Below are 27,473 nucleotides of genomic sequence, written 5' to 3' on the forward strand. Positions count from 1 at the left end.
GGTGTAACACCACAGCTGAGGTGTAGCTCGTCTTCTCTACAGGAGGTTTTACTCCGGTGAATGCTGCTCAAACCCAGGGGGAAGGTTTCCCTTCGTGTGACTGCTGCTGTGAGACTAAGACATTGACAGTGATATTCAGAATGAGCTGGTTCTCAACTGAAGTAAGCACAGTGGCTGCAGATAAAGGATGTTGGACCACACTGGTCCGTGCTCTCACAATTTATGTTTCCCAGGAACGTGCGTAATATGGATTTGTTGCACTGCCTGTGAGAACAGTTGTACCTCATTGCACTATGGAGGGTTGCTTTTTAATATGTATTTAAACATACACATTTGAGTTAATTACTGTGTATAATGAGTATGCACTGACTGCAGTGTATATTTGTAAAGCCTTTGAGGCAGTCTTCTGAATTAGTTTTAAGATGGGAAAATACTGCCTTTAAATTTGTAAACATACTGTTGTTGTTTTTCAAAGATGTATTCTTTTAATTTAATTGTGTTATGTGTTCCATTTGTTTGTGAATTTGTAGATATCATTTTGATATAATTTATGTCTAATGTATATAAGGCAGTTCAGGTCAATGTGACTTTGTTTTCCAACAAAAATGTATTTAAGAAGCATTGTACAGAAGCTATTGGAATTGTTTTATCACTGTTGCCCATTAAGAAAATCAACTAAATACTTTTGAAAAATAAATAATGTATGAAATAATAGCATATAAGTGTCTTTGTGATTATCCACCTACATAACATGTCACGCAAAACATCCAACATTGAATATTAGAGTGATTTCTCTTTGACATAAATGCATGCGATGTTTCACCCTAAGTTCTGTATGTAGTCTTACTGCAAACTGTGTGAGTATTCTTGGCCTGATGCAACTGTTTCCCTGAGGAAACTCACTAACTGACACGAAGGCACAAACGGTAATCACAAATTACTACCCTCATCTTGATGGCAATTTATTTTTAGGAAGAAAGAACCTTCTGACAAAAAAAGAAACCACCCCTGGAAAATGATCTGGTCAGTGTTTTCTAACTTATTTTAAACCTTCGTCAATGTCATTTAGTAAGGCCTACAAGCAACTTGCACTTCGTACTCATCAAAGACTAATTTGGTCCTTAAAGAGAATCCAAAACCAGCACGACAAATGGTTAGAAACCTATATGAAAGCAGGAAAAACAAACATTACAATATGTACTGTACGACTGTCTTCATTCATAATCACTCTTTGAAGCATTGAGTAAGAAGTGGACAGCTGAAATCTACACTGAATAACACATTGACCTGCAGCTGTCCAGATGGAGAGACACCCCATTCCAGAGTTGGGGTGCATGAGGCAAATGCATTATACTGTACCACTGTAGAAGCACAACAGAGCCAAGCATCCAGAATTGTTATATTAATGTTCATAGAACGCTGATCCAGAGTTGTCATGTTTATGTTCATAAACCCAGCAAAAAAAGAAATGTCCCTTTTTCAGGACCTTGTTTTTCAAAGATAATTCTTAAAAATCCAATTAACTTCACAGATCTTCATTGTAAAGGGTTTAAACACTGTTTCCCATACTTGTTCAATGAACCATAAACAATTAATGAACATGCACCTGTGGAACGGTCGTTAAGACACTAACAGCTTACAGACGGTAGGCAATTAAGGTCACAGGTATGAAAACATAGGACACTAAAGAGGCCTTTCTACTAACTCTGAAAAACACCAAAAGAAAGATTCCCAGGGTCCCTGCTCGTCTGTGTGAACGTGCCTTAGGCATGCTGCAAGGAGGCATGAGGACTGCAGATGTGGCCAGGGCAATAAATTGCAATGTCCGTACTGTGAGACGCCTAAGACAGCACAACAGGGAGACAGGACGGACAGCTGATCGTCCTCGCAGTGGCAGACCACATGTAACAACACCTGCACAGAATCGGTACATCCGAACATTACACCTGCGGGACAGGTACAGGATGGCAACAACAACTGCTCGAGTTACACCAGGAACGCACAATCCCTCCATCAGTGCTCAGACTGTCCGCAACAGGCTGAGAGAGGCTGGACTGAGGGCTTGTAGGCCTGTTGTAAGGCAGGTCCTCACCAGACATCACCGGCAACAACGTCGCCTATGGGCACAAACCGACTGTCGCTGGACCAGACAGGACTGGCAAAAAGTGCTCTTCACTGACGAGTTGCAGTTTTGTCTCATCAGGGGTGATGGTCGGATTCGCGTTTATCGTCGAAGGAATGAGCGTTACACCGAGGCCTGTACTCTGGAGCGGGGGATCGATTTGGAGGTGAAGGTTCCGTCATGGTCTGGCGCGGTGTGTCACAGCATCATCGGACTGAGCTTGTTGTCATTGCAGGCAATTTCAACACTGCGTTACAGGGAAGACATCCTCTTCCCTCATGTGGTACCCTTCCTGCAGGCTCATCCTGACATGACCCTCCAGCATGACAATTCCACCAGCCATACTGCTCGTTCTGTGCGTGATTTCCAGCAAGACAGGAATGTCAGTGTTCTGCCATGGCCAGCGAAGAGCCCGGATCTCAATCCCATTGAGCACGTCTGGGACCTGTTGGATCGGAGGGTGAGGGCTAGGGCCATTCCCCCCAGAAATGTCCGGGAACTTGCAGGCGCCTTGGTGGAAGAGTGGGGTAACATCTCACAGCAAGAACTGACAAATCTGGTGCAGTCCATGAGGAGGAGATGCACTGCAGTACTTAATGCAGCTGGTGGCCACAGCAGATTCTGACTGTTACTTTTGATTTTAACCCCCACCTTTGTTCAGGGACACATAATTCCATTTCTGTTAGCCACATGTCTTGTTCAGTTTATGTCTCGGTTGTTGAATCTTGTTATGTTCAAACAAATATTTACACATGTTAAGATTGCTGAAAATAATCGCAGTTGACAGTGAGAGGACGTTTTTTTTTGGGCTGAGTTTAGAATGCTGATCCATATTATGTTTATGTTCATAGAATGCTGATCCAGAGTTGTCATGTTTATGTTCATAGAATGCTGATCCAGAGTTGTCATGTTTATGTTCATAGAATGCTGAGCCAGATCATGTTAATGTTTGCTCCGTTTTCTATTTGATAAATAGCATCCATCTGTAAAAATGCTACAGTAAGATACCTTAGAAATGTATCAGTTAGCTGATATATTGTTACAACTTTTTTATGTTCTTATTTACATAACTATTTATCCGTGTTTACTATAAAGATGAATTATTTTAGAAAAAATGTGCTCCTCTAGTTTGCCATCTGAACAAAGATTTGACTTCAGCAGGGGTATATAGGTTTCATATTCAGACCAGAAGTGGCAGGGGTATATAGGTTTTATATTCTGACCAGAAGGGGCAGGGGTATATAGGGGTAGTTGAATGTGTACTATCAGGTTGCTCACTGAAATGATAAACAGGCTCTTGAATCAAACAGCTGTGAGCAACTTTAATCATGGATGAGGAAAGTCAACCTAGTGTTCTGACCATGCTAATGATGTGGCATAGCAAATATTAATCGACCAGACCTGCCTTATACACCTGCTATTTTTATGACATAGGTCACAGATTAACGCTAATATGCCAGAGTGTTTTGAATGAAGAACTTTGAAACTATTTGATAAGCATGGATTTTTAAGGATTTTCAAAAAGTCTGATTTACTTGCATTTATGTTTGGAATTACACTAAACTATAACATGGAGATCTTTATATTCAAAATGTTTAAAATTAAGTTTTGTTTTTGACTAAAGATTCATTCTCTTGCTAAATGTTCTGTTTCCTAAATTTAAAATGTTGTACCCCACATCTGTAATCTTCTAACAGTCTGTATAAATGTACAACCACTATAAATCTGTCTGTAATGCATTACATAGTTACAAAATAACCATTTACATAATAACAATCATAACGGCTCATGGTTCTTTTAAAAAACCATACCTATTCATGCTTATAAATGCATTTGTAATGTAATTCCCACAATGTAATGGGTGTAATGCATACTTCTTGTGAAACGTTCTGCTTTTCAGCTATTGGTAGTGCATTCATCCTTAGGATTTGCATCTTCTATTCATTCACTGGGGGGGGGGGGGGGGGGGGGGGGGTTGATCCAACTATATGTTTGGAATATAGTGGGATGCCAAATGTTTGTGTGTGTGTATTGTTTTCTGTTGCAAAATTGCTGTAACGAGTGCACTGGGAGTCGGGAAGCAAGTTCAGGGAGTGCATAATTTAATTAACAAAACACGAACAACACAAAGACAGGAAACTGAAACAATAATGTCTGGGGAAGGAATCAAAGTTGCAGGGTAATTGTAGCTAAATAGATACATTTGTCAAAGTTTCAGGGTAAATGTAGCTAAATGAATACATTTGTCAAAGTTGCAGGGTATATGTAGCTAAATTGAAAAATTTGTCAAAGTTCCAGAGTAAATGTAGCTAAATGGATACATTTGTCAAATCTGCAGGGTAAATATAGCCAAGTGGATACATTTGTCAAAGTTTCAGGGAACATGTAGCTAAATGGAAACATTTGTCAAAGTTGCAGGGTAAATGTATCTAAATGGATACATTTGTCAAATCTGCAGGGTAAATATAGCCAAGTGGATACATTTGTCAAAGTTTCAGGGTAAATGTAGCTAAATGGATACATTTGTCAAAGTTGCAGGGTAAATGTTTTTTTGTAACGAGTATTACCGAAGGTGGCTTCCCTTCCTGTTCGAGTGGCGCTCGGCGGTCGTAGTCGCCGGTCTACTAGCTGCCACCGATCCCTTTTTCCTTTTCGTTTGGTTTTGACTAATTGTTTTCACCTGTTTATTGTTTGGTTGTTAGGGTGGTGCTATTTAAGTTCGTTTAGCCCGCTTCTGTTTGTGCGGGCTTGTCTTTCTGTTTTGTATGAGGTTGTTCGTTTTATTTGGGGTTTTTTCTGGATTTATTTTTCCAGTGTGTACTTTATTCAAGTGGATTTTTACGCCAATGTTTTGACGTTACCAGTTGTTCTTCTGGTTGGACATTAAAGAGTGGTTTTTCCCCATATCTTTGCTCTCTGCGCCTGACTCCTTACAATGTTCCTCATTGTTCGTAATAGAAGCCCGCACCGTCATATGGAGCCAGCAGGAGCAGCGACCACCCCTCTCCCCACGATGGAGGAGAGAGTCCTTCATCACACGTCCATCCTCCATCGCATCGGATCAGCTATGGATCAAATGATGGAGAGGATGGTTCGTTGGGAGAGGAGTGGTCTCCCTACTACCCCACCTACCCTCCCTCCAGCAACTATACCATCTCCTCCAGCGGGATCTGGTGCCAGCGCTTTGCGTATCACGCCTCCAAGTCAGTACGATGGTTCGGCGGCGGGGTGCCAGGGATTCCTGCTACAATTAGATCTGTACCTGGCCACCGTTCGACCAGCTCCCTCGGACGAAGAGAGCGTGAGTGTCCTCGTCTCCTGCCTGACGGGTAGAGCCCTAGAGTGGGCCAATGCGGTCTGGAACGGGCCCGACTCAGCGAGGGGCCACTACCCGGAGTTCACCCGCCGTTTTCGGGCCGTGTTCGATCACCCTCCAGATGGCCGAGCGGCGGGTGAGAGATTGTTCTATCTCCGACAGGGGACGAGGAGCGCGCAGGACTTCGCGCTGGATTTCCAGACCTTGGCCGCTGGAGCAGGGTGGAACGACAGGGCCCTGATAGACCATTACAGGTGTAGCCTGAGAGAGGACGTCCGCAGAGAGCTGGCTTGTCGGGACACGACGCTCAGTTTGGATGAACTAATAGACATGTCTATCCGGTTAGACCATCTGCTAGCTGCTCGCGGACGTTCTGAAAGGGTCCTGTCAGTTCCACCTCCTGACCCTCCTGCTCCCATCCCGATGGAGCTAGGAGGGGCAGCATCTAGGGAGATCGGAGGAGGAGGCTCCTCCTGTACCAGTTGTGGCCGAAGAGGGCACACTTCCGGTCGGTGCTGGAGGAGTCCATCTGGGAATCGAGAGGGTAGGCAGAACACTCCTCGGTCACCTCAGGTGAGTCAGCACCACACTCTCCCAGAGCTTCCTGTTGGTCACATGTTTTTGTTAATATGTTTCCTTAAATTTTTTCCCTCTCTCCAGCATAAGGCGCTAGTCGATTCAGGCGCAGCTGGGAACTTTATAGATCGCGGACTCGCTCAGAAGTTGAGGATTCCGTTAGTTAAGGTAGAACCCCCCTTCCCTGTGCACTCCTTAGATAGTCGACCATTAGGGTCAGGGCTGGTCAGGGAGGCCACAATTCCTTTGGAGATGATTACGCAGGGGAATCATAAGGAACGGATTAATCTGTTCCTTATCGATTCACCTGCGTTTCCGGTGGTGCTGGGGATTCCCTGGCTGGCTATTCACAATCCGAAGATTTCGTGGAGACAGGGAGCTCTACAGGGGTGGTCTGATGAGTGTTCAGGCAGGTGTGTAGGAGTTTCCATCGGTGCAACGGTGGAGAGTCCAGACCAGGTTTCCACCGTGCGCATTCCCGCTGAGTATGCCGATTTGGCTATCGCTTTCAGTAAAAAGAAGGCGACCCAATTACCACCCCATCGACAGGGGGATTGCGTGATAAACCTCCAGGTAAACGCTGCACTACCCAGGAGTCATGTGTATCCTTTGTCCCAGGAGGAGACGTTGGCTATGGAGACATATGTCACGGAAGCTCTTGGACAGGGATTCATTCGGCCCTCCATGTCACCCGTCTCCTCGAGTTTCTTTTTTGTGAAGAAAAAGGATGGTGGGTTGCGTCCGTGTATTGATTATCGAGATCTCAATTCCATCACGGTGGGTTTTAGTTACCCACTACCTCTCATCGCTACGGCGATGGAATCATTCCACGGAGCACGGTTCTTCACGAAACTGGACCTCAGGAGCGCGTATAATCTGGTGCGTATTCGGGGAGGAGATGAGTGGAAAACCGCGTTTAGTACCACATCGGGCCATTATGAGTACCTCGTCATGCCGTACGGGTTAAAGAATGCTCCAGCTGTCTTTCAATCCTTTGTTGACGAGATTCTCAGAGACCTGCACGGACAGGGTGTGGTGGTGTATATTGATGATATTTTGATCTACTCCGCTACACGAGCCGCGCATGTGTCTCTGGTGCGCAAGGTTCTTGGGCGACTGCTGGAGAATGACCTGTACGTGAAGGCGGAGAAATGTGAGTTTTTCAAACAAGCCGTTTCCTTCCTGGGTTATCGCATTTCCAGCTCGGGGGTGGTAATGGAGGGTGATCGCGTAAAAGCCGTGCGTAATTGGCCGACTCCGACCACGGTAAAGGAGGTGCAGCGGTTCTTAGGGTTTGCCAATTACTACCGGAGGTTTATCCGGGGTTTTGGTCAGGTAGCAGATCCTATTACCTCACTGCTGAAGGGGGGGCCGGTGCGTTTGCAGTGGTCAGCAGAGGCGGACGGAGCCTTCCGTAGGTTGAAGGTGCTGTTTACCGAGGCGCCAGTGTTGGCGCATCCGGACCCATCTTTGGCGTTCATAGTAGAGGTGGACGCATCCGAGGCTGGGGTTGGAGCTGTGCTCTCACAGCGCTCGGGTACGCCACCAAAACTCCGCCCCTGTGCTTTTTTTTCGAAGAAGCTCGGGCCAGCGGAGCGGAATTATGATGTGGGGGATAGGGAGTTGTTGGCTATGGTTAAGGCCCTGAAGGTGTGGAGACACTGGCTTGAGGGGGCTAAGCACCCTTTCCTCATCTGGACTGACCACCGTAACCTGGAGTATATCCGATCAGCTAAGAGACTGAATCCGCGTCAGGCAAGGTGGGCCATGTTTTTCACCAGATTTAGTTTTACGATCTCTTATAGACCAGGTTCCCTAAACACTAAGGCCGACGCGCTGTCTCGCCTCTATGACTCAGAGGACCGGTCCATCGATCCTACTCCCATCATTCCGGCGGCCAAGTTGGTGGCACCAATAGTATGGGAGGTGGACGCGGACATCGAGCGGGCGTTAAGGGAGGAACCTGCGCCTCCACAGTGCCCGGAGGGTCGTAGGTACGTACCGCTCGCTGTTCGTGATCAATTGATTCGATGGGCTCATAGTTTACTCTCGTCAGGTCACCCGGGTATTTCGAGGACAGTGCGAGGTCTTAGGGGGAAGTACTGGTGGCCCACCTTGGAGAGGGATGTGCGATTCTATGTCTCTTCCTGTTCGGTATGCGCTCAGAGTAAGGCTCCTAGGCACCTGCCTCGAGGGAAGTTACAACCCCTCCCTGTTCCACAACGGCCGTGGTCCCATCTTTCGGTGGATTTTCTGACTGACCTTCCACCATCTCAGGGAAACACTACGATCCTGGTCGTTGTGGATCGGTTCTCTAAGTCCTGCCGTCTTATCCCGTTGCCCGGTCTCCCTACGGCCCTGTAGACTGCGGAGGCACTATTTACCCATGTCTTCCGGCACTACGGGGTGCCCGAGGATATCGTTTCTGATCGGGGTCCCCAGTTCACTTCCAGAGTATGGAAGGCGTTTATGGAGCATTTGGGGGTCTCGGTCAGCCTGACCTCGGGGTATCACCCGGAGAGTAATGGGCAGGTGGAGAGAGTGAACCAGGAGGTGGGTAGGTTTCTGCGGTCGTATTGCCAGGACCGGCCAGGGGAGTGGTCAAGATACATCCCCTGGGCAGAGATTGCCCAGAACTCACTAAGCCACTCCTCTACCAACATGTCACCATTTGAGTGTGTGTTGGGGTACCAGCCGGTTCTGGCACCATGGCATCAGAGTCAGACCGAGGCTCCTGCGGTGGAGGAGTGGGTACAGCGCTCTAAGGAGACCTGGAGAGCCGTCCAGGAGTCTCTGCGTCAGGCGAGTAGACGGCAGAAGAAGAGCGCTGACCGTCACCGCAGTGAGGCCCCCGTGTTTGCACCGGGGGATAGGGTCTGGCTCTCGACCCGAAACCTGCCCCTCCACCTGCCCTGCCGGAAGCTGGGTCCGCAGTGTGTAGGGCCATTTAAAGTCCTGAGGAGAATAAACGAGGTGTGTTACCGATTGTTACTTCCTTCGTATTATCGTATTAACCCCTCGTTTCATGTGTCTCTCCTCAGGCCGGTAGTAGCTGGTCCCATGCAGGAAGGTGAGGTTCCGGAGGTCCCTCCGCCCCCTCTGGACATAGAGGGGTCCCCGGCGTACACGATACGGTCCATTCTGGACTCCAGACGCCGGGTGAGGGGCCTGCAGTACCTCGTGGACTGGGAGGGGTACGGTCCGGAGGAGAGGTGCTGGGTCCCGGTGGGGGATATATTGGATCCATCGATGCTGAGAGAGTTCCATCGCCTCCATCCGGATCGCCCTGCGCCTCGGCCCCCGGGTCGTCCTCGAGGCCGGCGTCGGCGCGCTGCGGGAGCTGCGCGTCAGGAGGGGGGTACTGTAACGAGTATTACCGAAGGTGGCTTCCCTTCCTGTTCGAGTGGCGCTCGGCGGTCGTCGTCGCCGGTCTACTAGCTGCTACCGATCCCTTTTTCCTTTTCGTTTGGTTTTGACTAATTGTTTTCACCTGTTTATTGTTTGGTTGTTAGGGTGGTGCTATTTAAGTTCGTTTAGCCCGCTTCTGTTTGTGCGGGCTTGTCTTTCTGTTTTGTATGAGGTTGTTCGTTTTATTTGGGGTTTTCCACAGTCTGGATTTATTTTTCCAGTGTGTACTTTATTCAAGTGGATTTTTACGCCAATGTTTTGACGTTACCAGTTGTTCTTCTGGTTGGACATTAAAGAGTGGTTTTTCCCCATATCTTTGCTCTCTGCGCCTGACTCCTTACAATTTTCCTCATTGTTCGTAACATTTTTAATAGATACATTGGTCAAAGTTGTAGGGTAATTGTAGCTAAATAGATACATTTGTCTAAGTTGCATGTTAAATTTAGCTAAATGGACACATTTGTCAAAGCTGCAGGGTAAATATAGTTAAATGGATACATTTGTCAAAGTTGCAGGGTAAATGTAACTAAATGGATACATTAGTCAAAGTTACAGGATAAATGTAGCTAAATGGATACATTTGTAGAATTTGCAGGGCAAATGTAGCTAAATGGATGAATTTGTCAAAGTTTCAGGGTAAATGTAGCTAAATGGATACATTGGTCAAAGTTGCAGGGTAATTGTAGCTAAATAGATACATTTGTCTAAGTTGCAGGGTAAATGTCGCTAAATGGATACATTTGTCAAAGTTGCAGGGTAAATGTAGCTAAATAGCAAATGTAGTTAAATTGACACATTTGTCAAAGTTGCAGGGTAAATGTAGCTACATGGATACATTGGTTAAAGCTGCAGGGTAAAACTAGCAAAATGGATACATTTTTCTACGTTTCAGTATAAATGTCACTAAATGGATACATTTGTCAAAGTTTTAAGATAAATGTAGCTAAATGGATATATTTGTCAAAGTTGCAGAGGAATACCTATGTGAGAATGCTGTTCATCGACTACAGCTCAGCATTTAACGCCATAGTACCCTCCAAACTCGTCATCAAGCTCGAGACCCTGGGTCTCGACCCCGCCCTGTGCAACTGGGTACTGGACTTCCTGACGGGCCGCCCCCAGGTGGTGAGGGTAGGAAACAACATCTCCACCACGCTGATCCTCAACACTGGGGCCCCACAAGGGTGCGTTCTGAGCCCTATCCTGTACTCCCTGTTCACCCACGACTGCGTGGCCATGCACGCCTCCAACTCAATCATCAAGTTTGCGGACGACACTACAGTGGTAGGCTTGATTACCAACAACGACGAGACGGCCTACAGGGAGGAGGTGAGGGCACTCGGAGTGTGGTGTCAGGAAAATAACCTCACACTCAACGTCAACAAAACAAAGGAGATGATTGCTGACTTCAGGAAACAGCAGAGGGAGCACCCCCCTATCCACATCGACGGGACAGTAGTGGAGAGGGTAGTAAGTTTTGAGTTCCTCGGCGTACACATCACGGACAAACTGAATTGGTCCACCCACACAGACAGCGTTGTGAAGAAGGCGCAGCAGCGCCTCTTCAACCTCAGGAGGCTGAAGAATTTTGGCGTGTCACTAAAAGCACTCACAAACTTCTACAGATGCACAATCGAGAGCATCCTGTCGGGCTGTATCACCGCCTGGTACGGCAACTGCTCCGCCCACAACCGTAAGGCTCTCCAGAGGATAGTGAGGTCTGCACAACGCATCACTGGGGGCAAACTACCTGCCCTCCAGGACACCTACACCACCCGATGTCACAGGAAGGCCATAAAGATCATCAAGGACAACAACCACCCGAGCCACTGCCTGTTCACCCCGCTATCATCCAGAAGGCGAGGTCAGTACAGGTGCATCAAAGCAGGGACCAAGAGACTGAAAAACAGCTTCTATCTCAAGGCCATCAGACTGTTAAACAGCCACCACTAACATCGAGTGGCTGCTGCCAACATACTGACTCAACTCCAGCTCCCTTTAATAATGAAAATTGATGGAAATTGATCAAAAATGTATCACTAGCCACTTTAAACAATGCCACTTAATATAATGTATATGTATATACTGTACTCTATATCATCTACGGCATCTTGCCATCTTTATGTAATACATGTATCACTAGCCACTTTAAACTATGCACTTTTATGTTTACATACCCTACATTACTCATCTCATATGTATATACTGTACTCGATACCATCTACTGCATCTTGCCTATGCCGTTCTGTACCATCACTCATTCATATATCTTTATGTACATATTCTTTATCCCTTTACACTTGTGTGTCTAAGGTAGTAGTTGTGGAATTGTTAGGTTAGATTACTTGTTGGTTATTACTGCATTGTCGGAACTAGAAGCACAAGCATTTCGCTACACTCACATTAACATCTGCTAACCATGTGTATGTGACAAATAAAATTTGATTTGATTTGGTAAATGAAGCTAAATTGACACATTTTTTGAATTTGCAGGGTAAATATAGCTAAATGGATACATTTGTCAAAGTTTCAGGGTAAATGTAGCTAAATGGATACATTTGTCGACGTTGCAGGATAAATTTTTCAAATAGATACATTGGTCAAAGTTGCAAGGTAATTGTAGCTAAATAGATACATTTGTCGACATTGCAGGGTAAATGTTTTTAAATAGATACATTGGTCAAAGTTGCAGGGTAAATGTTACTAAATGGATACATTTGTCAAAGTTACAGGGTAAATGTAACTAAATGGATACATTTGTCAAAGTTGCAGGGCAAATGTAGCGAAATTGATGAATTTGTCAAAGTTCCAGGATAAATGTAGCTAAATGGATAACATTTGTCAAAGTTGCAGGGTAAATGTAACTAAATGGAGACATTTGTCAAAGTTGCAGGGTAAATGTAGTCAAATGGATACATTTGTCAAAGTTGCAGGTAAATGTTGCTAAATGGAGACATTTGTCAAAGTTGCAGGGTAAATGTAGCTAAATAGCAAATGTAGTTAAATTGACACATTTGTCAAAGTTTCATGGTAAATGTCACTAAATGGATACATTTGTCAAAGTTTCAGGGTAAATGTAGCAAAATGGATACATTGGTCAAAGTTGCAGAGTAATTGTAGCTAAATAGATAATTTTTTTCTAAAATGCAGGGTAAATGTAGCTAAATGGATACATTTGTCAAAGTTGCAGGGTAAATGTAGTCAAATGGATCCTTTTTATGTCTCTATTTTGGTTTGGTCAGGGTGTGAGTTGGGGTGGGTATTCTATGTTCTATGTTGTGTATTTCTTTGTGTTTGGCCGGGTATGGTCCTCAATCAGAGGCAGCTGTCTATCGTTGTCTCTGATTGAGAACCATACTTAGGTATCCCTTTTTTCCACCTGTCTTTGTGGGAAGTTGACTTTGTTTAGGGCACATAGCCTTTGAGCTTCACGGTTTGGTTTTGTACGCTCACCACGCTGCACCTTGGTCCTCTCCTTTCACCAGCCGTGACAATACATTTGTCAAAGTTTCAGGGTAAATGTCGCTAAATGGATACATTGGCCAAAGTTGCAGGATAAATGTAGCTAAATGGATACATTTTTCGAAGCTGCATGGTAAATGTAGCTTAATGGACACATTTGTCAACATTGCAGGGTAAATGTAGCTAAATTGAGACATTTGTTGAATTTGCAGGGCAAATGTAGCTAAATAGATACATTTTTCAAAGTTTCAGGGTAAATGTAACTAAATGAATACATTTGTCAAAGTTGCAGGTTAAATGTAACTAAATGGATACATTTGTCAAAGTTACAGGGTAAATGTAGCTAAATGGATACATTTGTAGAATTTGCAGGGCAAATGTAGCGTAATTGATGAATTTGTCAAAGTTCCTGGGTAAATGTCGCTAAATGGATACATTGGTCAACTTTGCAGGAATAATGTAGCTAAATGTTTGCATTGGTCAAAGTTTGAGGGTAAATGTAGCTAAATGGATACATTTTTCGAAGCTGCATGGTAAATTTAGCTAAATGGACACATTTGTCAATGTTGCAGTGTAAATGTAGCTTAATAGATACATTTGTCAAAGTTGCAGGGTAAATGTAGCTACATGGATACATTTGTCAAAGTTGCAGGTTAAATGTAGCTAAATGGTAAATGTAGCTTAATGGATACATTGGTCAAAGTTGCTGGGTAAATGTAGCTAAATGATACAGTTTTCAAGGTTGCTGGGTAAATGTAAAGAAATTGATACATTTGTCAAAGTTGCAGGTAAATGTAGCTAAATGTATGCATTGGTCAAAGTTTCACGGTAACTGTAGCTAAATGGTACATTGGTCAAAGTTGTAGGGTAAATGTAGCTAAATGGAGACATTTGTCAAAGTTAAAGGATAAATGTAACTACATGGATGCATTGGGCAAAGTTGCAGGGTAAATGTAGCTAAATTGATACATTGGTCAAAGTTGCTGGGTAAATGTAGGTAAATGGAAACATTTGTCAAAGTTGCAAGGTAAATGTCGCTAAATGGAGACATTTGTCAAAGTTGCAGGGTAAATGTAGCTAAATGGATACATTTGTCAAAGTTGCAGGTTAAATGTAACTAAATGGTAAATGTAGCTTAATGGATACATTGGTCAAAAGATACAGGGTAAATGTCATTAAATGGATACATTGGTCAAAGTTGCTGGGTAAATGTAGCTAAATGGATATATTTGTCGAAGTTGTAGGGTAAATGTAGCTAAATGGATACATTGTCACAGTTAAAGGAAAATGTAGCTTCATTGGTAAATTTGTCAAAGTTAAAGGATAAATGTAGATACATAGATAAATGGATACATTTGTAAAAGTTGCTGGGTAAATGTCGCCAAATTGATATATTTGTCGAATTTGTAGGGTAAATGTAGCTTAATGGTAAATTTTTTGAAGCTGCATGATAAATGTAGGTAAATGGATACATTTGTCAAAGTTGCAGGATAAATTTTGTAACGTAATAGCTACATTGTCAAAGTTGCAGGGACCAATCTGATTCCACGCTTTAAGATTGCTTCGATCACGTGGACCGGGATATGTTCTGGATAGCGTTGAACAACAACATTGATGAATACGCTGATTTGGTGAGCGAGTTATTAGCAAGTGCATCGATGATGTTGTACCCACTGCGAATATTAAAACCTTCCCCAACCAGAAACCGTGGATTGATGGCAGCATTCGCGCAAAACTGAAAGAGCGAACCACTGCTTTTAATCAGGGCAAGGTGACCGGAAACATGACAGAGTACAAACAGTGTAGCTATTCCCTCCGCAAGGCAATCAAAAAAGCTAAGCGTCAGTATAGATACAAAGTAGTCGCAATTCAACAGCTCAGACACGAGAGGTATGTGGCAGGGTCTACAGTCAATCACGGACTACAAAAGGAAAACCAGCCCCATCGCGGACCCCAATGTCTTGCTCCCAGACAAACTAAATAACTTCTTTGCTCGCTTTGAGGACAATACAGTGCAGGGCCTCCCGGGTGGCGCAGTGGTCTAGGGCACTGCATCGCAGTGCTAACTGCGCCACCAGAGTCTCTGGGTTCGCGCCCAGGCTCTGTCGCAGCCGGCCGCGACCGGGAGGTCCGTGGGGCGACGCACAATTGGGCTAGCGTCGTCCGGGTTAGGGTGGGTTTGGCCGGTAGGGATATCCTTGTCTCATCGCGCTCCAGCGACTCCTGTGGCGGGCCGGGCGCAGTGCGCGCTAACCAAGGGGGCCAGGTGCACGGTGTTTCCTCCGACACATTGGTGCGGCTGGCTTCCGGGTTGGAGGCGCGCTGTGTTAAAGAAGCAGTGCGGCTAGGTTGGGTTGTGCTTCGGAGGACGCATGGCTTTCGACCTTCGTCTCTCCCGAGCCCGTACGGAAGTTGTAGCGATGAGACAAGATAGTAATTACTAGCGATTGGATACCACGAAAAATTGGGGAGAAAAGGGGATAAAATTTAAATAAAAAATAAAAAATAAAAAAAAGACAATACAGTGCCACCGACACGGCCCGCTACCAAAACTTGCGGGCTCTCCTTCACCGCAGCCAACATGAGTAAAACATTTAAATGTGTTAACCCTCGCAAGACTGTCGGCCCAGACGGCATCCCTAGCCTTGTCCTCAAAGCATGCGCAGACCAGCTGGCTGGTGTGTTTACGGACATATTCAATCAATCCCTATCCTAGTCTACTGTTCCCACATACTTCAAGAGGGCCACCTTTGTTCCTGTTCCCAAGAAAGCTAAGGTAACTGAGCTAAATGACTATCACCCCGTAGCACTCACTTCCGTCATCATGAAGTGCTTTGAGAGACTAGTCAAGGATCATATCACTTCCACCCTACCTGACACCCTAGACCCACTCCAATTTGCTTACCGCCCCAATAGGTCCACAAACGACGGTATCGCAATCACGCTGCACACTGCCCTAACCCATCTGGACAAGAGGAATACCTATGTAAGAATGCTGTTCATCGATTACAGCTCAGCATTTAACACCATAGTACCCTCCAATCTCGTCATTAAGCTCGAGACCCTGGGTCTCGACCCCGCCCTGTGCAACTGGGTCCTGGACTTTCTGACGGGACGCCCCCAGGTGGTGAGGGTAGGAAACAACATCTCCACCCGTCTGATCCTCAACACTGGCGCCACACAAGGGTGCGTTCTCAGCCCTCTCCTGTACTCCCTGTTCACCTATGACTGTGTGGCCATGCACGCCTCCAACTCAATCATCAAGTTTGCAAACGACACTACAGCGGTAGGCTTGATTACCAACAACAACGAGACGGCCTACAGGGAGGAGGTGAGGGCCCTCGGAGTGTGGTGTCAGGAAAATAACCTCACACTCAATGTCAATAAAACAAAGGAGATGATCATGGACTTCAGGAAACAGCAGAGGGAGCACCCCCCTATCCACATCGACGGGACAGTAGTGGAGAAGGTGGAACATTTTAAGTACCTCGGCGTACACATCACGGACAAACTGAAATGGTCCACCCACACAGACAGCGTGGTGAAGAAGGCGCAGCAGCGCCTCTTCAACCTCAGGAGGCTGAAGAAACTTTTACAGATGCGCAATCGAGAGCATCCTGTCGGGCTGTATCATCGCCTGGTATGGCAACTGCTCCGCCCACAACCGTAAGGCTCTCCAGAGGGTAGTGAGGTCTGCACAATGCATCACCGGGGGCAAACTACCTGCCCTCCAGGACACCTACACCACCCGATGTCACAGGAAGGCCAAAAAGATCATCAAGGACAACAACCACCCGAGCCACTGCCTGTTCACCCCGCTATCATCCAGAAGGCAAGGTCAGTACAGGTGCATCAAAGCTGGGACCGAGAGACTGAAAAACAGCTTCTATCTCAAGGCCATCAGACTGTTAAACAGCCACCACTAACATTGAGTGGCTGCTGCCAACACATCAAATCTCTAGCCACTTTAATAATTAAAAATGTAATGTAATAAATGTACCACTAATCACTTTAAACAATGCCACTTTATATAATGTTTACATACCCTACATTACTCATCTCATATGTATATACTGTACTCTATACCATTTACTGCATCTTGCCTATGCCATTCGGCCATCGCTCATCCATATATTTATATGTATATATTCTTATTCATTCCTTTGTTGTTGTGAAATTGTTAGATTACTCGTTAGATATTACTGCATGGTCGGCACTAGAAGCACAAGCATTTCGCTACACTTGCATTAACTTCTGCTAACCATGTGTATGTGACCAATAAAATTTGATTTGATTTGATAAATGTAGCTAAATGGATACATTTGTCAAAGTTGCAGGGTAAATGTATGCATTTATCAACATTGAGCTAGATCTCCTGAATTTCATCAAAGAAATAAACATGGTAATCTGGATGATTTACAACCATCTCTGATCATCTGTCCATTGGCAGAATCCAACACGGATAACCATTTTTAAATTTATTTTACTAGGCAAGTCAGTTAAGAACACATTCTTATTTACAATGACAGCCGAGGAACAGTGGGTTAACTGCCTTGTTCAGGGGCAGAACTGAACTGATTTTTACCTTGTCAGCTCGGGGATTTGATCTAGCAACCTTTTGGTTACTAACCCAACATGCTAACCACTAGGCAACCTGCCACCCCATTTAAGACAGGAGAGGCAATCCTCCATTCCTTTAGTGCAACACAGGTGGAGTAAAGTAAAATTCCACATGTATTATAATGACCATACCCACTCTGGCCCTTTGTGCCCCTTGACATTGCCCAGGAGGGACCACACAGCTGGGGGGTGATAGTCCACCTCAGCCCCCACAGGGACCATCCATCACACGCCCTCTCATCTTGAGAGGGACAGAGCTCTCCACCCATGTAAATCACAGTCTGGTACAAACTCAGTGATCGAGAGAGCACAACCATTCCCTTTGTTTTCTCAACGAATGTTCTAGCTGACACTTTCACTGTCCTGGGACCGCTAGCACCCTTGGGGGAAGTGTTGGTCCTCCTGAAAGTCTCTGCAGGAGTCCAAGGTTTCCACATTTCCTTAGTCATGGAAGACAGGCATGAATCCAGGACTCCTTCTCATCTGTCCAGAGATTGGTTCATCATGTCAGACAAATATGGCTGAGTAGGACTGAGTATCTCGGGCAAAGGTAGGAAAAGAAGCTTGAGTTGTGAAGGTAGAAATGTATTAGGAGGAGCTTATTAAAATCATTGAATTTGATTGAACACTGTTGTGAATCAACATGATCTTTGGATGAACTGTGAAATGTCAGCATCTTTGTAGCCTGTAAATCCAGCCAACATCACTATATCAAATAGTCCTGAATGCACTGAGTAAACTGAGTTTATATTTTCTGAGTGCAAGATGGACACATGCACAAAAAAATGCAGACAAACGCCTTACATCAATGACTTTATTAATAACCAACAGACCAGGACTTGACATTATTTAGATGTGGATCTAAACTTGTAGCACAAATGTAGCTCACATAGACTGCAACAAACTTAATAAAGGTTTGTTTGCTTCTCTTTAGTCTGCCATAAAGGTTGTTAGTCTTCACTTTCCAAACTCTTCAACATTTTCATTAATGAGCGATGGCCACATTAAAGTAAAGGTTAATTTAGAAAATGTACATCAGAAACTGTCAGACAGTTTAATTATAAATGTGTTCTGTGTTCACAAACACATTTGTTTTATAAGGCACAGCTTGTCTGAAGCGCAAACACTCGCTTAGGTGCCAAATGTTATTCTTAAGTGTGCAAAAGCAAGCCTCTTTTGTGGTGTGGCAGAAATATCATGCAAGTCTTTTACTGTATGTTGTCTGCAGCTTAGCAGGTTGTGAGTGGAACAGACCAATGACAGTCGTCCTGAGGCGGAGGACAGTAAGCAAAGTTTATCATTAACATCTGCTGTGTCTTCCCAACGGTGGGCTATCATCTGTTGTGTTTTCCCCACCAACCCCATGGTGGGCTATTATCTGTTGTGTTTTCCCCACCAACCCCATGGTGGGCTATTATCTGTTGTGTTTTCCCCACCAACCCCATGGTGGGCTATTATCTGTTGTGTCTTCCCCACCAACCCCATGGTGGGCTATTATCTGTTGTGTTTTCCCCACCAATCCCATGGTGGGCTATCATCTGTTGTGTTTTCCCCACCAACCCCATGGTGGGCTATTATCTGTTGTGTTTTCCCCACCAACCCCATGGTGGGCTATTATCTGTTGTGTTTTCCCCACCAACCCCATGGTGGGCTATTATCTGTTGTGTCTTCCCCACCAACCCCATGGTGGGCTATTATCTGTTGTGTTTTCCCCACCAACCCCATGGTGGGCTATTATCTGTTGTGTTTTCCCCACCAACCCCATGGTGGGCTATTATCTGTTGTGTTTTCCCCACCAACCCCATGGTGGGCTATTATCTGTTGTGTTTTCCCCACCAACCCCATGGTGGGCTATTATCTGTTGTGTCTTCCCCACCAACCCCATGGTGGGCTATTATCTGTTGTGTTTTCCCCACCAACCCCATGGTGGGCTATTATCTGTTGTGTTTTCCCCACCAACCCCATGGTGGGCTATTATCTGTTGTGTTTTCCCCACCAACCCCATGGTGGGCTATTATCTGTTGTGTTTTCCCCACCAACCCCATGGTGGGCTATTATCTGTTGTGTTTTCCCCACCAACCCCATGGTGGGCTATTATCTGTTGTGTCTTCCCCACCAACCCCATGGTGGGCTATTATCTGTTGTGTTTTCCCCACCAACCCCATGGTGGGCTATTATCTGTTGTGTTTTCCCCACCAACCCCATGGTGGGCTATTATCTGTTGTGTTTTCCCCACCAACCCCATGGTGGGCTATTATCTGTTGTGTTTTCCCCACCAACCCCATGGTGGGCTATTATCTGTTGTGTCTTCCCCACCAACCCCATGGTGGGCTATTATCTGTTGTGTTTTCCCCACCAACCCCATGGTGGGCTATTATCTGTTGTGTTTTCCCCACCAACCCCATGGTGGGCTATTATCTGTTGTGTTTTCCCCACCAACCCCATGGTGGGCTATTATCTGTTGTGTTTTCCCCACCAACCCCATGGTGGGCTATTATCTGTTGTGTTTTCCCCACCAACCCCATGGTGGGCTATTATCTGTTGTGTTTTCCCCACCAACCCCATGGTGGGCTATTATCTGTTGTGTTTTCCCCACCAACCCCATGGTGGGCTATTATCTGTTGTGTCTTCCCCACCAACCCCATGGTGGGCTATTATCTGTTGTGTTTTCCCCACCAACCCCATGGTGGGCTATTATCTGTTGTGTCTTCCCCACCAACCCCATGGTGGGCTATTATCTGTTGTGTTTTCCCCACCAATCCCATGGTGGGCTATTATCTGTTGTGTTTTCCCCACCAACCCCATGGTGGGCTATTATCTGTTGTGTCTTCCCCACCAACCCCATGGTGGGCTATTATCTGTTGTGTTTTCCCCACCAACCCCATGGTGGGCTATTATCTGTTGTGTTTTCCCCACCAATCCCATGGTGGGCTATTATCTGTTGTGTTTTCCCCACCAATCCCATGGTGGGCTATTATCTGTTGTGTTTTCCCCACCAACCCCATGGTGGGCTATTATCTGTTGTGTTTTCCCCACCAATCCCATGGTGGGCTATTATCTGTTGTGTTTTCCCCACCAATCCCATGGTGGGCTATTATCTGTTGTGTCTTCACCACCAACCCCACGGTAGGCTATTTGCTGTGTTTTCCCCACTGATCCCACGGTGGGCTATTATCTGCTGTGTCTTCCCCACCAATCCCACAGTGGGCTATTATCTGCTGTGTCTTCCCCACCAATCCCACAGTGGGCTATTATCTGCTGTGTCTTCCCTACCAACCCCACAGTGGGCTATTATGTGATGTGTCTTCCCCACTGATCCCACAGTGCGATATTCTATTTGCATTGTGATTTCTTTACCTACCTATTGTTCACCTAATACCTTTTTTGCACTATTAGTTAGAGCCTGTAAGTAAGCATTTCACTGTAAGGTCTACACCTGTTGTATTCGGCGCACGTGACAAATAAACTTTGATTTGATATTCTGCTATGACTCAGTGGACAATGTCAGGAGGTAAAAGTGGCTCCCTAGGGACCAAGCTTCTTTGAGTCCCTTGTGCTCACTCCTCCCAGAAGAGGCTCTTGGAAATCCTACCAGATACACCACAGGAGAGAAAACAGACAGGGAATCTACCATATTGGACAGATAGTTATCAAATTTCGCTGTGGTGAAAAATTCACATTTTTATAGATTCACCTTGTTGTTCAAAATTTAGATTCAGGGATCCAGGGATCAACCAGTCAGGAGGTCTGCTCTCCTGCCCACTGACCTCTGATTCAGGGCTCAACCTGTCAGCAGGTCTGCTCTCCTGCCTACTGATCTCTGATTCCGGGCTCAACCTGTCAGCATGTCTGCTCTCCTGCCCACTGACCTCTGATTCAGGGCTCAACATGTCAGCATGTCTGCTCTCCTGCACACTGACCTCTGATTCAGGGATCAACCAGTCTGGAGGTCTGCTTTCCTCCCACTGACCTCTGATTTAGGGATCAACCTGTCAGCATGTCTGCTCTACTGCGCACTGACCTCTGATTCAGGGATCAACCAGTCTGGAGGTCTGCTTTCCTCCCACTGACCTCTGATTTAGGGATCAACCTGTCAGCATGTCTGCTCTACTGCGCACTGGCCTCTGATTCAGGGCTGAACCTGTCAGCAGGTCTGCTCTCCTGCACACTGACCTCTGATTCAGGGCTCAACCAGTCAGGAGGTCTACTCTCCTGCCCACTGACCTTTGATTCAGGGATCAACCTATCCTCCTGCACACTGGCCTCTGATTCAGGGATCAACCAGTCTGGAGGTCTGCTTTCCTCCCACTGACCTCTGATTTAGGGATCAACCTGTCAGCATGTCTGCTCTACTGCGCACTGGCCTCTGATTCAGGGCTGAACCTGTCAGCAGGTCTGCTCTCCTGCACACTGACCTCTGATTCAGGGCTCAACCAGTCAGGAGGTCTACTCTCCTGCCCACTGACCTTTGATTCAGGGATCAACCTATCCTCCTGCACACTGGCCTCTGATTCAGGGCTCAACCTGTCAGCAGGTCTGCTCTCCTGCACACTGGCCTCTGTTTCAGGGCTCAACCTGTCAGCAGGTCTGCTCTTCTGCCCACTGACCTCTGATTCAGGGCTCAACCTGTTAGCAGGTCTGCTCTCCCGCCCACTGATCTCTGGTTCAGGGCTCAACCTGTCAGCAGGTCTGCTCTCCTGCCCACTGACCTCTGATTTAGGGATCAACCTGTCAGCATGCCCTGCTCTCCTGCGCACTGGCCTCTGATTCATGGCTCAACCTGTCAGCAGGTCTGCTCTCCTGCCCACTGACCTCTGATTCAGGGCTCAACCTGTCAGGAGGTCTGCTTTCCTGCTCACTGACCTCTGATTCATGGCTCAACCAGTCAGGAGGTCTACTCTCCTGCCCACTGACCTCTGATTCAGGGCTCTACCTGTCAGCATGTCTGCTCTCCTGCACACTGACCTCTGATTCAGGGATCAACCAGTCCTCCTGCACACTGGCCTCTGATTCAGGGCTCAACCTGTCAGCAGGTCTGCTCTCCTGCCCACTGATCTTTGATTCAGGGCTCACCCTGTCAGCAGGTCTGCTCTCCTGCCCACTGACCTCTGATTCAGGGCTCAACCTGTCAGCAGGCCTGTTCTCCTGCCCATTGACCTCTGATTCCGTGCTCATTCTTGGACAAATTAAATCTCACAAATTACAAATCTTGCAGTGAACCCTTTGCAGCAGCACATTTGTTTTTAACACGGGAACCCCATTAGGCAGACCAGGCAGAAAGGCCCTTTCAGTGGCTATCTGGGCCTGCCCGAAACGGTTTTAACGTTTATCCCACTTGACAGCTAGCAGTGGGCTTCTCTGGAACAAATGCCAACGTTTGGGGAACGTGGCTGTTTTTTTTGCTCTGGCAGATAACTTTGGTGAGGGAGAGGGAAAGTGTGTTCTGTGTTGTTTTAGGGCCTTGTGTTGACTGTCAGAGAGTTTGATTTAGTTAGATTTATACTGGAGTAGATGACAGGCAGAGAGGTTGTTCCCCTCCATGTGGACCAGGGAGAAGCTATGGAAGAGATTTGTACCTCTCTGTCCAGTCAAAATGCACAGTTATCTCCCAAAGTTCGCTCATACTGATGGGCAATGAGTTTCTTTGTGGGTTATGTCAAACACAGAATGCGGAAAGGACATGGGAAATAAACTCTATGGCAAGGCTGTCATTGTGCTGCTTTCCAGTCAGATTGTTAGCAGATCAGTTATTACAACTAAATACCTATAGCTGAATTCCTCATTACCCATGTCTATAACAAGTTCATAACTGTCTGCATAACTTTTACTCTCAATTGGTTGGTTTTTCAAAATTATTTTTTACAGTAATTAGACCAAATAACATGTACAACGTGTTAATCTACCAATCCAAGTCTGAATCTATCACTTGTTTTTATTCGGTTCAGGGGACTCCTGGGAAGAAGCAGGCACTGTTTCCTGCTGCAATAACTCTAGTAGCCTGCAGTCCCCCGTCGACGAACGCATTCTTAATCAGCAACTCTCCGTTATCCTACCATGCGGATGAAGAATGTTTACCTTGCTCTCCCAGCCTGGTCTAGGAGGAACACTCCAGTTTGAACCATCATTTAGTTTCCAATAGGGCTTGCAGATACAAATGGATCTTCCAAAACCGATATCCCAGTCTCTTTGGTACTTTAACGTCAGAAAGGAGCACAAATATTGTGTTTAAATTCAAAAGATGAAGGAACTTTTACACTTTACAGGAAAATATCTAATGTATGTATGTAAATGTCATTCAAAAAGTGTAATTATCCTTTGGCAAAGGTGTATTTAGGCTTATTCAGTACACACATACATCAATAAATCAAATTTTACTAAAGCTGATCATCATGCTCAACCACACTGTACGGTACCATGTCAAAGGAGAAGGTAGGGATGAAACTCTGTGTCAAAGAAGGAAGGCAGGGATAAAACCCTGTGTCAAAGGAGAAGGTAGGGATGAAACTGTGTCAAAGAAGGAAGGCAAGAATGAAACCCTGTGTCAAAGGAGGAAGGCAGGGATAAAACCCTGTGTCAAAGGAGGAAGGTAGGGATGAAACTCTGTGTCAAAGAAGGAAGGCAGGGATAAAACCCTGTGTCAAAGGAGGAAGGCAGGGATAAAACCCTGTGTCAAAGGAGGAAGGCAGGGATAAAACCCTGTGTCAAAGGAGGAAGGCAGGGATGAAACCTAGGTCAATGTGACTGTGTGACTACTACTTAAAGTTTTACGTTTTATTGGTCGTATGTGCAGGATACACATGGTATACACTGTCCAACCAAATGCTTACTTGCAGATTCCTTCTGGACAATGGAACAAAAATAAGAAATAATTAAAGATAAGAATATGAACATAAAGTAAATGACTCAGTAGAATACAATAACCATTTTAGCGTTTAGCGTGGCTAATTCACACCCTGTGGGCTGTCTCATTTTGATGTGGTCTTTAGGACTTGCTTTGCTCTCTGATTAGACTTCCTGATGTTCATTCATAGAGACGGGGGTCAATTCAACTCACTCATTAGATCCCTTCAGAAGTTACTCCTTTCAAAGAACGAGACTAAACACAAACCAAATTCAATTCTGTATTCATGTAAACTGTTTGCTGTATATGACCAAAATAGCATTTATTATTGTTATGGTTATACTAAACACAATGAAGAAGAGAAAAATGATGGGAGACGATGGGACATATCTCATTGTTTTAATCAGTTTGATTGTGTCCTGTCTGAGTTTTGTTTTTAGAATCAAGTCTATAAGGGAGGGGGGCGGGCTTTTCTCTCTCTCTCTTGATCTCTCTCCCTCAGCTTCTTCTTCCTCCATTCATATTCAGATGAAAGCCTTCTCTGTCTAGTCATTTACATACTGTGGAGGGAAGTATGGGGCAAGCCAGCCAGGCCCTGGCATGTCTGCCGGAGGAGAGGGATGAGAAAATGCCAGCACAGGCCGGTAGATACCAGAAGGGACGGAGCAATACCGCTCAGCCCATTGATGGGCGTTGCTCACCATCTGTCCGTTGGAGTGGCGAGGCATCCATGTCAACTCCCAGCTGCATGGCATCACAGGCAGACTGGAGCCAGAGTGAGGTCCCCAGAGCTCCGCTGGCTAGAGCAGTCCCACGCAGACACGGGAGGGGAGGACAATGTACTGGGGGGATGGGTGGGTGAGAGAGGGGCTGTTCAGCACTGATGTTTATGGATACATCCATCCCCCGCCATGACTGGGCATACTCACACTGTCTTGTGTCATTGTCATTCATCTGAATGTGAGACTGACTTTCTGTCCTTGTGTGTCAGCAGTGGAAGATCCCATATACAGTGTTGTCAGGGATGACATCATGTCTTCCTCTTCCTCTCTTGTTTTCTTCTCAGGGGTATAACTGTCCAAATAAATAAGTGAAATGATGAGTCACATCTCACGTCTAGTCACAATAATCCCAGTGAGATGCCTCCTCATGGTTAATCTGGTGAACAGCACACATCCGTCCCCTCTCTTGTTTTCCCTGTAATTGGCCTTAAGCTAAAGGCCAAAGGAGGACATGGAATACTTTTTCCTTTGTTCTCAACCGAAGGGATTTTCATTCAGTTGATTGTGGCCAAACATCAACTTTCCTACCCATCTGCCATTTGAAATGATTATCATCTCAAGAGAGCAGAGCATTCAGTGTTAGTGGTCATTAATCAGGCGTCAGTTCACCGATCCATTCCCACACACCCCACATTGAACGCTGTCTCCAAGGGACACGCCCCGCTCTCGCTTCAATGGAGAAGACCTGGCAACCCGGCGCTTTCCGAGCACGAGAGTAAAGGTGCTGTGCATTTATATACACATTATATTTGCTCTCGTGATGGGGGCATGCTATTTATTGGGGTGTCGTGGCTCTTTTTGCACCGTGTCAATTACGGTGCCTGGGATCAAGGTCCTGTGTCCTGTGAACTCCATAGGTCACGAAGGGCCCTCAGAAAAGGCCTCATATTCAGAGGATCGTTTAGCATTGACCAGAAGCCACACTGGCCACAGGGCCAGGCAACACAAAACAGAGAAGAAAACAACAATGATTCTTGACTGGGAACAACAGCAGCATCTCACTGAATCAATAATAAATACAAATACAAATGCAACTATTACTACTCATTGGCACAATTTATAATCTCCTCCCAGCAATATTATCACTCATAAATTCCACTAAATTCCTTGTGGCTTCTCAGTGAAATAAATTGATCATTCTGTTTCTGAATGAACATTGACATTTTCAGCAGGTCTATCTATGAATGAGCAGATCAAAAACACCAAGCAAGGACTGGATCACCAGGAATTTCAAAGCATTTAGTTTGAGTTTAGGTTTAATAAATAACTATGCCACTTAGAAGATGCTTGTATCCAAAGCAACTAACAGTCATGTGTGCATACATTTCACATACAGGTGGTCCCAGGAACCAAACCCACTATACTGGCATTGCAAGCACCATTTCTCTACCAATTGAGCTACTGAAGACCTGTAAAATTATGTAATCTAAATGGGTCTGTTGGATAAAACTCATTATGATCCATTTATTTTACTCGCAGTAGCTTATAAAACACGAACATTGTTCAGTGTCTTTAAAAAAAATCTATTTCAATATAATGGGATGTGAGGACCATTTCACTCACAATTTGATAAATGTAAATGACTGACTGGTTTCCCTGGTCTGAAATATGTATGTGGTTGTCTTTACCCAGATTTTGTTTTGACATCTTTATTCTTTTGGCGTGAAGAAAACTTGGAATAATAACTAACCAATAAGTTCCCATCAATATGTACAACATTGAATACAATTAAAACAATCACGAATCAATTGTACCTTGATTTCATCACATTTTCCTTCTCTCCACCAAACAGAGAGTAATCCATTATTATTTGTGTGCACTTCCATTCATGAGCTCTCAACGCTCTTTGGCTCAGCACAGCTCTGTGGGTTTGGCTTGTGCGCAGGGCTGAATTCTTGCAAGGAGGCATCTGTTGCTTATAGTTCTGACATCTGCTTCCATTGCTCCCCTTTCCCATCATGCTGTGGGATATGGTTTCTCCCAAAGGTGGCCTTTGTATGCACCATTGTGAATTTAATCATTGTCTGCCGCAGGCGGTTCCCACGAATCGTGCAAAGGAAGTTATTGCCATGCTTAGAAACCTGTTGTCATTGCCTCTGCACAGTGATCCTCATTGGGAGGATGCTACTCTTCATTTCACTTTCCTATGAGGGCATGAAAAAAACCATCAACCTCTGAAAAGTTGAGTTTATGATATTGCTAAACAAGGAGAAACTGCTGAAATTTGTATTGAACTGGAAAATGATTGAGCACAGAAAAATTTTGAACAACAAGGTGAATCTATAAAAATGTGAATTTTTCACCACAGCGAAATTTGATAACTATCTGTCCAATATGGTAGATTCC

The 27,473-nt window shown here is 45.4% G+C and overlaps 1 protein-coding gene across 1 annotated transcript in view; it reads left to right on the plus strand.

Moving 5' to 3' along the window:
- The window catches only part of LOC120046003 (delta-like protein D), a 31,141-nt gene extending 9,325 nt beyond the window's left edge, over positions 1 to 21,816 (plus strand). Inside the window, exons 11-15 of the mRNA XM_038990918.1 lie at positions 234 to 237; positions 5,266 to 6,011; positions 7,842 to 7,915; positions 21,218 to 21,453; positions 21,587 to 21,816. Of these exons, the coding sequence (XP_038846846.1) occupies positions 234 to 237; positions 5,266 to 6,011; positions 7,842 to 7,915; positions 21,218 to 21,453; positions 21,587 to 21,816 (1,290 nt within the window). The remainder of the gene's footprint in view (positions 1 to 233; positions 238 to 5,265; positions 6,012 to 7,841; positions 7,916 to 21,217; positions 21,454 to 21,586) is intronic.
- The last annotated feature ends 5,657 nt before the right edge of the window (positions 21,817 to 27,473 follow it).

The sequence above is a fragment of the Salvelinus namaycush genome, chromosome 4 (assembly GCF_016432855.1).
Source record: "Salvelinus namaycush isolate Seneca chromosome 4, SaNama_1.0, whole genome shotgun sequence".
NCBI classification, from domain to species: domain Eukaryota; kingdom Metazoa; phylum Chordata; class Actinopteri; order Salmoniformes; family Salmonidae; genus Salvelinus; species Salvelinus namaycush.